Genomic DNA, 14,441 nt, shown 5'->3' on the forward strand with positions numbered 1-14,441 from the left:
GGGTGAGGGTTGGGTTAAGAGTTATGTATTTAGGGTGATTGCTGGGGTGAGGGTTTGTGTGAGGGTTAGAGTTGGGTTAAAAGGTATGGATGTTGGGTGAGCGCTGGGGTGAGGGTTGGGTTAAGAGTTATGTATTTAGGGTGATTGCTGGGGTGAGGGTTTGTGTGAGGGTTAGAGTTGGGTTAAAAGGTATGGATGTTGGGTGAGCGCTGGGGTGAGGGTTGGGTTAAGAGGTATGTATGTAGGGTTAGGGTTTGGGTGAGGGTTTGGGTTTGGGTGAGGGTGAGCGTTGAGGTGAGCGTTGGTTTAAGAGGTATGTATGTAGGGTTAGGGTTTGGGTGAGATTGGGGTGAGGGTGAGCGTTGAGGTGAGCGTTGGTTTAAGAGGTATGTATGTAGGGTTTGGGTGAGATTGGGGTGAGGGTTGGGATGAGGGTGAGCGTTGAGGTGAGGGTTGGGTTAAGAGGTATTTTATTAGGGCTGCCACGATTTGGACCAAAAATTGAATAAAGATTTAAAAGCACTTTTTTTTATCTTTTCTTCAAAACTTGGTAATTCCCTCAGACGTGGTTAAAACAAGTGTAGAGAAGTTTGCCTGATATGACGTTTGGTCCATTATCATTTTGCTTGTTGCTCCACATTCAGGCCCCCAGGCGGCGAAAGCTTCTCTCAATCCCCAGAGACATGACTTCTCTCAATCCCCAGAGACATGTCTTCTCTCAAACCCCCAGAGACATGTCTTCTCTCAAACCCCAGAGACATGTCTTCTCTCAAACCCCCAGAGACATGTCTTCTCTCAAACCCCCAGAGACATGTCTTCTCTCAAACCCCCAGAGACATGTCTTCTCTCAAACCCCCAGAGACATGTCTTCTCTCAAACCCCCAGAGACATGTCTTCTCTCAAAACCCCAGAGACATGTCTTCTCTCAAACCCCCAGAGACATGTCTTCTCTCAAACCCCCAGAGACATGTCTTCTCTCAAACCCCCAGAGACATGTCTTCTCTCAAACCCCCAGAGACATGTCTTCTCTCAAACCCCCAGAGACATGTCTTCTCTCAAACCCCAGAGACATGTCTTCTCTCTGTGGTCTCTGGGGGGAGTAGCCTATGATGACTGCAAGCACTGACCTTTCAGTTGAAACTCTATAATGTGTTGAAAGCATTCCACGGGGATGCTGGCCCATGTTGACTCCAATGCTTCCCACAGTTGTATCAAGTTGGCTTGATGTCCTTTGGGTGGTGGACCATTCTTGAAAAAAAAACTCTGAATGGCACACATACACAAACCATGTCTCAATTGTTGTCCCCCCCCCCCCCCCCTAACCTGTCTCCTCCCTTTCATCTACACTGATTTGAAGTGGATTTAACAAGTGACATCAATGTGACCTTAATGTTTTGTACACTCAGTGTATATCTGAAGTACTACCAGGTGGGCATCCTTCCCATTTAATCCGTAGTAAAGTCATGAGCTTGATATGGGGTGGCAGGGTAGCCTAGTGGTTAGAGTGTAGAGGTGGCAGGTAGCCTAGTGGTTAGAGTGTAGAGGTGGCAGGTAGCCTAGTGGTTAGAGTGTAGAGGTGGCAGGGTAGCCTAGTGGTTAGAGTGTAGAGGTGGCAGGGTAACCTAGTGGTTAGAGTGTAGAGGTGGCAGGTAGCCTAGTGGTTAGAGTGTAGAGGTGGCAGGTAGCCTAGTGGTTAGAGTGTAGAGGTGGCAGGGTAGCCTAGTGGTTAGAGTGTAGAGGTGGCAGGGTAGCCTAGTGGTTAGAGTGTAGAGGTGGCAGAGTAGTCTAGTGGTTAGAGTGTAGAGGTGGCAGGGTAGCCTAGTGGTTAGAGTGTAGAGGTGGCAGGTAGCCTAGTGGTTAGAGTGTAGAGGTGGCAGGGTAGCCTAGTGGTTAGAGTGTAGGGTCGGCAGGGTAGCCTAGTGGTTAGAGTGTAGAGGAGGCAGGTAGCCTAGTGGTTAGAGTGTAGAGGTGGCAGGTAGCCTAGTGGTTAGAGTGTAGAGGTGGTAGGGTAGCCTAGTGGTTGGAGTGTAGAGGTGGCAGGGTAGCCTAGTGGTTAGACTGTAGAGGAGGCAGGTAGTCTAGTGGTTAGAGTGTAGAGGTGGCAGGGTAGCCTAGTGGTTGTAGTGTAGAGGTGGCAGGGTAGCCTAGTGGTTAGAGCTGGCAGGGTAGCCTAGTGGTTAGAGTGTAGAGGCGGCAGGTAGCCTAGTGGTTAGAGTGTAGAGGTGGCAGGTAGCCTAGTGGTTAGAGTGTAGAGGCGGCAGGGTAGCCTAGTGGTTAGAGTGTAGAGGTGGCAGGTAACCTAGTGGTTAGAGTGTAGAGGTGGCAGGTAGCCTAGTGGTTAGATTGTAGAGGCGGCAGGTAACCTAGTGGTTAGAGTGTAGAGGTGGCAGGTAGCCTAGTGGTTAGAGTGTAGAGGTGGCAGGGTAGCCTCGTGGTTAGAGTGTAGAGGCGGCAGGGTAGCCTAGTGGTTAGAGTGTAGAGGCGGCAGGGTAGCCTAGTGGTTAGAGTGTAGAGGCGGCAGGGTAGCCTAGTGGTTAGAGTGTAGAGGTGGCAGGGTAGCCTAGCGGTTAGAGTGTAGAGGCGGCAGGGTAGCCTAGTGGTTAGAGTGTAGAGGCGGCAGGGTAGCCTAGTGGTTAGAGCGTTGGACTAGTAACCGGAAGGCTGAGCTGACAAGGTACAAATCTGTCGTTCTGCCCCTGAACAAGCAGTTAACCCACTGTTCCTAGGCCAGTTAACCCACTGTTCCTAGACCAGTTAACCCACTGTTCCTAGACCAGTTAACCCACTGTTCCTAGACCAGTTAACCCACTGTTCCTAGACCAGTTAACCCACTGTTCCTAGAACAGTTAACCCACTGTTCTTAGACCAGTTAACCCACTGTTCCTAGACCAGTTAACCCACTGTTCCTAGACCAGTAAACCCACTGTTCCTAGACCAGTTAACCCACTGTTCCTAGACCAGTTAACCCACTGTTCCTAGACCAGTTAACCCACTGTTCCTAGACCAGTAAACCCACTGTTCCTAGACCAGTAAACCCACTGTTCCTAGACCAGTTAACCCACTGTTCCTATACCAGTTAACCCACTGTTCCTAGACCAGTTAACCCACTGTTCCTAGACCAGTTAACCCACTGTTCCTAGACCAGTTAACCCACTAGACCAGTTAACCCACTGTTCCTAGACCAGTTAACCCACTAGACCAGTTAACCCACTGTTCCTAGACCAGTTAACCCACTGTTCCTAGACCAGTTAACCCACTAGACCAGTTAACCCACTGTTCCTAGACCAGTTAACCCACTGTTCCTAGACCAGTTAACCCACTGTTCCTAGACCAGTTAACCCACTGTTCCTAGACCAGTTAACCCACTGGACCAATTAACCCACTGTTCCTAGACCAGTTAACCCACTGTTCCTAGGCCGTCATTGAAAATAAGGGAATGGAAAATAAGAATTTGTTCTTAACTGAATTGCCTGGTTAAATAAGGGTCAAATAAATAAATATTGTGTAGGGAATTAGTATCTTAGTTGAGACCGGTGGGTCAGTTTCTTTCTGTGGCTTTTAATTATTACTTTTAAAATCAATCAACCAACCAATCGAGTAATCAATCAACCAGCCAACCGATCGATCTATTCACCCCAGATGTGTCCTGTCTCTCCTCCAGGTTCATATCAGGGCCAGTGGATGGGTGGGATGCGGCATGGATATGGCGTGCGCCAGAGTGTTCCCTACGGCATGGCCACTTTGATCCAGTCCCCGCTACGTACCTCCTTGGCATCCCTGCGCTCCGAGCAGAGTAACGGCTCCGTGCTCCAGGATCTCTCCGGTGACACGCCCACCGGCGGCCGCGGCGGGTTCGTCCTCAACTTCCACTCGGACGGCGAAGTGGTCACCGGGAAGAAGAAGAAGGGTCTGTTCCGCCACGGGTCACTGTTCGGGAGCCTCCGTCGGCTACACAAGTCCGAATCGAAGTCGTCCATCTCCAGCAAGAGGAGTTCGGCACGCAGCGACGCCGCTATGAGCCGCATCAGCTCCTCCGACGCGGACGCCAACTCCACCGTCTCCCTGGGCGACGGAGAGCTGCCGGAAGAGGACTTGCTATTTGAGGATCACGTGGATGCCACCACCACCGAGACGTACACGGGGGAGTGGAAGAATGACAAGCGCAACGGGTTCGGCGTCAGCGAACGTTCCAACGGGATGAAATACGAGGGGGAGTGGCTGAACAACAAGCGCCACGGTTACGGGTGCACCACCTTCCCCGAGGGGAACAAGGAAGAAGGGAAGTACAAGAATAACGTGTTGGTTCGTGGAATAAGGAAGCAGCTGATCCCGCTAAAGAACCCCAAAACCAAAGAGAAGGTGGACCGGGCCGTGGAGGGGGCGCGGAGGGCAGGGGCCACCTCCAGGACGAAAGTGGAAATAGCAGCTTCCAGGTAGGTCCCTGGGGATGTGGGGCGTGCGTGTGTGTGTGTGTGTGCATGTGTGAGAGAGAGAGAGAAAAAGACAGAATGAGTGTTCCACCTGTAAATACACACTCTATGCAGCATTCAGATACGCAAGATCAAAGCCCTTCCTACATCCCCATTCTGCCTGATATGACTGATATAACTAGAGTTGGGAGCAAAGCCCTTCCTACATCCCCATTCTGCCTGATATGACTGAAATAACTAGAGTTGGGAGCAAAGCCCTTCCTACATCCCCATTCTGCCTGATATGACTGATATAACTAGAGTTGGGAGCAAAGCCCTTCCTACATCCCCATTCTGCCTGATATGACTGAAATAACTAGAGTTGGGAGCAAAGCCCTTCCTACATCCCCATTCTGCCTGATATGACTGATGTAACTAGAGTTGGGATCAAAGCCCTTCCTACATCCCCATTCTGCCTGATATGACTGATATAACTAGAGTTGGGATCAAAGCCCTTCCTACATCCCCATTCTGCCTGATATGACTGAAATAACTAGAGTTGGGAGCAAAGCCCTTCCTACATCCCCATTCTGCCTGATATGACTGAAATAACTAGAGTTGGGAGCAAAGCCCTTCCTACATCCCCATTCTGCCTGATATGACTGATATAACTAGAGTTGGGATCAAAGCCCTTCCTACATCCCCATTCTGCCTGATATGACTGATATAACTAGAGTTGGGATTGAAGACCCAGCCTTCTATAAAAGCAGTCTCATGACAGTGGGCCCTAATGTTCATTCACCATCGTTATCACCATCTAGTGGGCCCTAATGTTCATTCACCATCACCAACCAGTGCTTCTGTGTGATGCCACCAGTTTATTAGTCCTTGTGTGTGTGAGTGTGTGTGCGCTCTTTGTGTTCTATGCTTCTATCCTCTCATATATCTCACATACAGTGTTTCACCGGTGTTGACTTAGCAGAGGCAGGCAGCCTGATTTAGGTCAATTCTGGGCCATGCCAAGTTTATCTGGTGTGCCGTATAACGATAGACACACACACACACACACTGCCAGGCACCCAGGGACAGGCACCCAGGGACAAGTATACAGGGACAGGCACCCAGGGACAGGCACCCAGGGACAGGCACCCAGGGACAGGCACCCAGGGACAGGCACCCAGGGACAGGCACCCAGGGACAGGCACCCAGGGACAGGTACCCAGGGGAGAGCAGGTGTGCTGGATGTGACCTTTTCATGGGCGGCACATCCCAATGGCACCCTATTCCCTATATAGTGCACACTACTTTTGACCAGAGCTTCCTATAGGCTGTCTAGTCTAAAGTAGTGCACTACATAGGGAATAGGGTGCCATTTATGACACAGACAGTACATCTCTCCTTTTCCCCTTCAGAAGACTGATTACTGTTTGGCGGTTTAGCAAATATGTGCTGCGTAGAGTTGTGTCATCACAAACCTACTCAATATTTGTAACCGTATGTGTTCTACCGCCAAGACTTAACTTTCGCAGTCATTCTTTCAGTAGTATTATAGGTAGTAGATAGAGACTGAGAGAGAGTCAGAATATATAGAGACTGAGAGAGAGTCAGAATATATAGAGACTGAGAGAGAGTCAGAATTGTGAGAGAGTCAGAATATATAGAGACTGTGTGAGAGTGTCAGAATATATAGAGACTGAGAGAGAGTCAACAGAATATATAGAGACTGAGTCAACATAATATATAGTGACTGAGAGAGAGAGAGAGTCAGAATATATAGACTGTGTGAGAGAGTCAACAGAATATATAGAGACTGAGAGAGAGAGTCAGAATATATAGAGACTGAGAGAGTCAACAGAATATATATAGATTGAGAGAGAAAACAGAATATATAGAGACAGAGAGAGAGAGTGTCAACAGAATATATAGAGACTGAGAGAGAGAGAGTCAACAGAATATATAGAGACTGAGAGTCAGAATATATAGAGACAGAGAGTAAACAGAATAAATAGAGACTGAGAGAGAGTCAGAATATATAGAGACAGAGAGAGTCAACAGAATATATATAGAGAGAGAGTCAACAGAATATATAGAGACAGAGAGAGAGTCAGAATATATAGAGACTGAGAGAGAGTCAGAATATATAGAGACTGAGAGTAAACAGAATAAATAGAGACTGAGAGAGAGTCAGAATATATAGAGACAGAGAGAGAGAGTCAACAGAATATATATAGAGAGAGAGTCAACAGAATATATAGAGACTGAGAGAGAGTCAGAATATATAGAGACTGAGAGAGAAAAAGTTAACAAGGTGTGGACACATTTTTGCGCATGACATTAGTTTATTTAAGGAAATGGACAGAACTGATGTGGATGAGGTTATCTGTCGTGTAAATATCCTGCCGTTTATTGACGGAAATGGACAGAGCTGATGTGGATACCCATAACACATTTCTTCAGGTGACTTGTGTTTATAGCCAGGAGTTTTTCCTGCCTGACATCACCAGAAAAAAAAACTATGGGACATAGACTGGTTTTTCCTGTACTGCTTATAAGCATGTTGTAAATAGCTTTGTGATGTAATTCAGTGTTATAACCAGCCTTTATAAACACTGTGGCTAGTTAGTGGTTATGTAAACGTCACTATGTAGTAGCTAGATGACAGAGGGTTAAAACCAGCCTTTATAAACACTGTGGCTAGTTAATGGTTATGTAAACGTCACTATGTAGTAGCTAGATGACAGAGTGTTATAACCAGCCTTTATAAACACGGTGGCTAGTTAATGGTTATGTAAACATGATTATGTAGTAGCTAGCTGACAGAGTGTTAAAACCAGCCTTTATAAACACGGTGGCTAGTTAATGGTTATGTAAACGTCACTATGTAGTAGCTAGCTGACAGACATGCTGTGGTATTGATCAGTAGAGGTGATCTGATTTCATTGTCCTGGAATAGCCAGAGAGGATCCAGAGAGAGGAAACCAACTGACAGAGGAGAGGGAGAGAAAGAGGAGAGGAAACCAACTGACAGAGGAGAGGGAGAGAAAGAGGAGAGGAAACCAACTGACAGAGGAGAGGGAGAGAAAGAGGAAAGGAAACCAACTGACGGAGAGGAAACCAACTGACGGAGGAGAGGAAACCAACTGACGGAGGAGAGGAAACCAACTGACGGAAGAGAGGAAACCAACTGACGGAAGAGAGGAAACCAACTGACGGAAGAGAGGAAACCAACTGACGGAAGAGAGGAAACCAACTGACGGAAGAGAGGAAACCAACTGACGGAGGAGAGGAAACCAACTGACGGAGGAGAGGGAGAGAAAGAGGAGAGGAAACCAACTGACGGAGGAGAGGAAACCAACTGACGGAGGAGAGGAAACCAACTGACGGAGGAGAGGAAACCAACTGACGGAGGAGAGGAAACCAACTGACGGAGGAGAGGAAACCAACTGACGGAGGAGAGGAAACCAACTGACGGAGGAGAGGAAACCAACTGACGGAGGAGAGGAAACCAACTGACGGAGGAGAGGAAACCAACTGACGGAGGAGAGGAAAACCAACTGACAGAGGAGAGGAAACCAACTGACGGAGGAGAGGGAGAGAAAGAGGAGAGGAAACCAACTGACGGAGGAGAGGAAACCAACTGAAGGAGGAGAGGAAACCAACTGACGGAGGAGAGGAAACCAACTGACGGAGGAGAGGAAACCAACTGACGGAGGAGAGGAAACCAACTGACGGAGGAGAGGAAAACCAACTGACAGAGGAGAGGAAACCAACTGACGGAGGAGAGGGAGAGAAAGAGGAGAGGAAACCAACTGACAGAGGAGAGGGAGAGAAAGAGGAGAGGAAACCAACTGACGGAGGAGAGGAAACCAACTGACAGAGGAGAGGGAGAGAAAGAGGAGAGGAAACCAACTGATGGAAGAGAGGAAACCAACTGATGGAAGAGAGGCAACCAACTGACGGAGGAGAGGAAACCAACTGACGGAGGAGAGGAAACCAACTGACGGAGGAGAGGAAACCAACTGACAGAGGAGAGGGAGAGAAAGAGGAGAGGAAACCAACTGACGGAGGAGAGGGAGAGAAAGAGGAGAGGAAACCAACTGACGGAGGAGAGGAAACCAACTGACGGAGGAGAGGAAACCAACTGACGGAGGAGAGGAAACCAACTGACGGAGGAGAGGAAACCAACTGACGGAGGAGAGGAAACCAACTGACGGAGGAGAGGAGACCAACTGACGGAGGAGAGGAAACCAACTGACGGAGGAGAGGGAGAGAAAGAGGAGAGGAAACCAACTGACGGAGGAGAGGAAACCAACTGACGGAGGAGAGGAAACCAACTGACGGAGGAGAGGAGACCAACTGACGGAGGAGAGGGAGAGAAAGAGGAGAGGAAACCAACTGACGGAGAGGAAACCAACTGACGGAGGAGAGGAAACCAACTGACGGAAGAGAGGAAACCAACTGACGGAAGAGAGGAAACCAACTGACGGAGGAGAGGAAACCAACTGACGGAGGAGAGGGAGAGAAAGAGGAGAGGAAACCAACTGACGGAGGAGAGGAAACCAACTGACGGAAGAGAGGAAACCAACTGACGGAGGAGAGGAAACCAACTGACGGAGGAGAGGGAGAGAAAGAGGAGAGGAAACCAACTGACGGAGGAGAGGAAACAAACTGACGGAGGAGAGGAAACCAACTGACGGAGGAGAGGAAACCAACTGACGGAGGAGAGGCAAACCAACTGACAGAGGAGAGGAAACCAACTGACGGAGGAGAGGGAGAGAAAGAGGAGAGGAAACCAACTGACGGAGGAGAGGGAGAGAAAGAGGAGAGGAAACCAACTGACGGAGGAGAGGAAACCAACTGACGGAGGAGAGGAAACCAACTGACGGAGGAGAGGAAACCAACTGACGGAAGAGAGGGAGAGAAAGAGGAGAGGCAACCAACTGAAGGAGGAGAGGAAACCAACTGACGGAGGAGAGGAAACCAACTGACGGAGGAGAGGAAACCAACTGACGGAGGAGAGGAAACCAACTGACGGAGGAGAGGAAACCAACTGACGGAGGAGAGGAAACCAACTGATGGAGGAGAGGGAGAGAAAGAGGAGAGGAAACCAACTGACGGAGGAGAGGAAACCAACTGACGGAGGAGAGGTTACCAACTGACGGAGGAGAGGAAACCAACTGACGGAGGAGAGGGAGAGAAAGAGGAGAGGAAACCAACTGACGGAGGAGAGGGAACCAACTGACGGAGGAGAGGAAACCAACTGACGGAGGAGAGGAAACCAACTGACAGAGGAGAGGAAACAACTGACGGAGGAGAGGGAGAGACAGAGGAGAGGAAACCAACTGACGGAGGAGAGGGAGAGAAAGAGGAGAGGAAACCAACTGACGGAGGAGAGGAAACCAACTGACGGAGGAGAGGCAACCAACTGACGGAGGAGAGGAAACCAACTGACAGAGGAGAGGAAACCATCTGACAGAGGAGAGGAAACCAACTGACAGGAGAGGGAGAGAAAGAGGAGAGGAAACCAACTGACGGAGGAGAGGGAGAGAAAGAGGAGAGGAAACCAACTGACGGATTAGAGGAAACCAACTGACAGAGGAGAGGAGACCAACTGACAGAGGAGAGGGAGAGAAAGAGGAGAGGAAACCAACTGACGGAGGAGAGGGAGAGAAAGAGGAGAGGAAACCAACTGACGGATTAGAGGAAACCAACTGACAGAGGAGAGGAGACCAACTGACAGAGGAGAGGGAGAGAAAGAGGAGAGGAAACCAACTGACGGAGGAGAGGAAACCAACTGACGGAAGAGAGGAAACCAACTGACAGAGGAGAGGAAACCAACTGACGGAGGAGAGGTAGAGAAAGAGGAGAGGAAACCAACTGACGGAAGAGAGGGAGAGAAAGAGGAGAGGAAACCAACTGACGGATTAGAGGAAACCAACTGACAGAGGAGAGGGAGAGAAAGAGGAGAGGAAACCAACTGATGGAGGAGAGGAAACCAACTGATGGAAGAGAGGAAACCAACTGACGGAGGAGAGGAAACCAACTGACGGAGGAAACCAACTGACGGAGGAGAGGAAACCAACTGACAGAAGAGAGGGAGAGAAAGAGGAGAGGAAACCAACTGACGGAGGAGAGGGAGAGAAAGAGGAGAGGAAACCAACTGACGGAGGAGAGGAAATCAACTGACGGAGGAGAGGAAACCAACTGACGGAGGAGAGGAAACCAACTGACAGAGGAGAGGGAGAGAAAGAGGAGAGGAAACCAACTGACGGAGGAGAGGAAACCAACTGACAGAGGAGAGGAAACCAACTGACAGAGGAGAGGTTACCAACTGACGGAGGAGAGGGAGAGAAAGAGGAGAGGAAACTAACTGACGGAGGAGAGGGAGAGAAAGAGGAGAGGAAACCAACTGACGGAGGAGAGGGAGATAAAGAGGAGAGGAAACCAACTGACGGAGGAGAGGGAGAGAAAGAGTAGAGGAAATGGGGATGAGAATGGATTCAGTCAAATGGAGAGAGGAGTTCCTTTGCTGAGCAGGAGAAGGAGGTCAAGGGAGGGACGGATAGATTGGGGAGTCTGGATGGACAGAAGTAATGGGATAACAGAAAGTAGAGGACATACACACACACACACACACACACCCAACACACACACACACCCAACACACACACACACACATACACACACACACACCCAACACAAACACACACACACACACACCCACACCCAACAAACACACACACACACACACCCAACACAAACACACACGCCCAACACAAACACACACACACGCCCAACACAAACACACACACACACACACCCAACACAAGCACACACACACACACCCAACACAAGCACACAAACACACACACACACACACACACACCCAACACAAACACACACACACACACCCAACACAAACACACACACCCAACACAAACACACACACACAACACACACCCAACACACACACACCCAACACACACACACCCAACACACCCAACACACACACACACACACACACCCAACACACACACACACACACACCCAACACACACACACACACACACACACACACACACACCCAACACAAACAAACACACACCCAACACAAACAAACAAACACACACACACACCCAACACAAACAAACACACACCCAACACAAACACACACCCAACACAAACACACACCCAACACAAACAAACACACACAGCACAAACACTCACACCACTCTATGAGAAAGCAGGCCTCAACGAGCCGTCCAATCATCCCCTGGGGCAGAGCTAATGACCTCGTGGTCTTGACCAGCCAATCGATAGCCTAGCGTGATGCTGGTGTAGAGTCCTCGGTGGTGCCAGCTTCCACGACCAGTCTGTGTGTCTGTGTGTTTATGTGTCTCCTAGGTTAATGTGTCGGTGAGTTTCCTCATTCACAGACCCTTACTAAGCCTTCAGCCTTATCTCCACAGAATGAACCTCTCTTGGAAAGGTCATTACAGCCAACAGGCTGTGCAACTGTCTGAGTATGAATGGGAGGTGTGGCATGTGGTGTGGCGTGGTGTGTACCAGGTCTCTGAACAGAGATAAGTGCTGTGCTGGCCGGCATTCCTCTCCTTCAAGAGTAGTAGATAGAGGAGCAGAGAGAGAGAGGAGCAGAGAGAGAGAGGAGCAGAGAGAGAGAGAGAGGAGCAGAGAGAGAGAGAGGAGCAGAGAGAGAGAGGAGCAGAGAGAGGAGCAGAGAGACAGAGAGAAGCAGAGAGGGAGAGGAGCAGAGAGGGAGAGGAGCAGAGAGGGAGAGGAGCAGAGAGGATTATAGTGAGAGAGGAGCAGAGGAGCAGAGAGAGAGAGAGAGAGAGAGAGAGGAGCAGAGGGAGACATTTACAACACATTATGCATATAATTCCAGTCCTGCATCTTCCTCCCAGCCTTTTATATTCTTAATGACTCTTCCTCAGTCCCCAAATATCTCTGTGGTGAAACCTCTATAGTGACCAGGACTATGTGTTGTAGTGACACCTCCCTAGTGACCAGGACTATGTGTTGTAGTGACACCTCCCTAGTGACCAGGACTATGTGTTGTAGTGACACCTCCCTAGTGACCAGGACTATGTGTTGTAGTGACACCTCCCTAGTGACCAGGACTATGTGTTGTAGTGACACCTCCCTAGTGACCAGGACTATGTGTTGTAGTGACACCTCCCTAGTGACCAGGACTATGTGTTGTGGTGACACCTCCCTAGTGACCAGGACTATGTGTTGTAGTGACACCTCCCTAGTGACCAGGACTATATGTTGTAGTGACAACTCCGTAGTGACCAGGACTATGTGTTGTAGTGACTCCTCCGTAGTGACCAGGACTATGTGTTGTAGTGACACCTCCCTAGTGACCAGGACTATATGTTGTTGTAGTGACACCTCCCTAGTGACCAGGACTATGTGTTGTAGTGACTCCTCCGTAGTGACCAGGACTATGTGTTGTAGTGACACCTCCCTAGTGACCAGGACTATGTGTTGTTGTAGTGACACCTCCCTAGTGACCAGGACTATGTGTTGTAGTGACTCCTCCGTAGTGACCAGGACTATGTGTTGTAGTGACACCTCCCTAGTGACCAGGACTATGTGTTGTTGTAGTGACACCTCCCTAGTGACCAGGACTATGTGTTGTAGTGACACCTCCCTAGTGACCAGGACTATGTGTTGTAGTGACACCTCCTTAGTGACCAGGATTATGTGTTGTAGTGACACCTCCCTAGTGACCAGGACTATATGATGTTGTAGTGACACCTCCCTAGTGACCAGGACTATGTGTTGTAGTGACACCTCCCTAGTGACCAGGACTATGTGTTGTTGTAGTGACACCTCCCTAGTGACCAGGACTATGTGTTGTAGTGACACCTCCCTAGTGACCAGGACTATGTGTTGTAGTGACACCTCCTTAGTGACCAGGATTATGTGTTGTAGTGACACCTCCCTAGTGACCAGGACTATATGATGTTGTAGTGACACCTCCCTAGTGACCAGGACTATGCATTGTAGTGACACCTCCCTAGTGACCAGGACTATGTGTTGTTGTGGTGACTCCTCCCTAGTGACCAGGACTGTGTTGTAGTGACACCTCCCTAGTGACCAGGACTATGTGTTGTTGTGGTGACTCCTCCCTAGTGACCAGGACTGTGTTGTAGTGACTCCTCCCCAGTGACCAGGACTATGTGTTGTTGTAGTGACACCTCCCTAGTGACCAGGACTATGTGTTGTTGTAGTGACACCTCCCTAGTGACCAGGACTATGTGTTGTTGTAGTGACACCTCCCTAGTGACTAGGACTATGTGTTGTTGTAGTGACACCTCCCTAGCAACCAGGATTATGTGTTGTGGTGGTGACACCTCCCTAGTGACTAGGACTGTGTGTTGTTGTAGTGACACTTCCCTAGTGACCAGGACTATATGTTGTAGTGACACCTCCCTAGTGACCAGGACAATGTGTTGTAGTGACACCTCCCTAGTGACCAGGACTATGTGTTGTAGTGACACCTCCCTAGTGACCAGGACTATGTGTTGTAGTGACACCTCCCTAGTGACCAGGACTATGTGTTGTAGTGACACCTCCCTAGTGACCAGGACTATGTGTTGTATTGACACCTCCCTAGTGACCAGGACTATGTGTTGTTGTATTGACACCTCCCTAGTGACCAGGACTATGTGTTGTAGTGACACCTCCCTAGTGACCAGGACTATGTGTTGTAGTGACACCTCCCTAGTGACCAGGACTGTGTGTTGTATTGACACCTCCCTAGTGACCAGGACTATGTGTTGTTGTGACACCTCCCTAGTGACCAGGACTATGTGTTGTAGTGACACCTCCCTAGTGACCAGGACTATGTGTTGTAGTGACACCTCCCTAGTGACCAGGACTGTGTGTTGTAGTGACACCTCCCTAGTGACTAGGACTATGTGTTGTTGTAGTGACACCTCCCTAGTGATCAGGACTATGTGTTGTAGTGACACCTCCCTAGTGACCAGGACTATGTGTTGT

At 49.4% G+C, this 14,441-nt stretch overlaps 1 protein-coding gene across 2 annotated transcripts in view; it reads left to right on the plus strand.

The window, feature by feature from the left end:
• Positions 1 to 14,441, plus strand: part of jph1a (junctophilin 1a) — a 92,756-nt gene that overhangs the window by 4,694 nt on the left and 73,621 nt on the right. For both annotated transcript variants that reach the window (XM_021620035.2, XM_036934667.1), the window contains exon 3: positions 3,662 to 4,433. In XM_021620035.2, the coding sequence (XP_021475710.2) occupies positions 3,662 to 4,433 (772 nt within the window). The remainder of the gene's footprint in view (positions 1 to 3,661; positions 4,434 to 14,441) is intronic.

The sequence above is a fragment of the Oncorhynchus mykiss genome, chromosome 11 (genome assembly GCF_013265735.2).
Source record: "Oncorhynchus mykiss isolate Arlee chromosome 11, USDA_OmykA_1.1, whole genome shotgun sequence".
Taxonomy (NCBI): domain Eukaryota; kingdom Metazoa; phylum Chordata; class Actinopteri; order Salmoniformes; family Salmonidae; genus Oncorhynchus; species Oncorhynchus mykiss.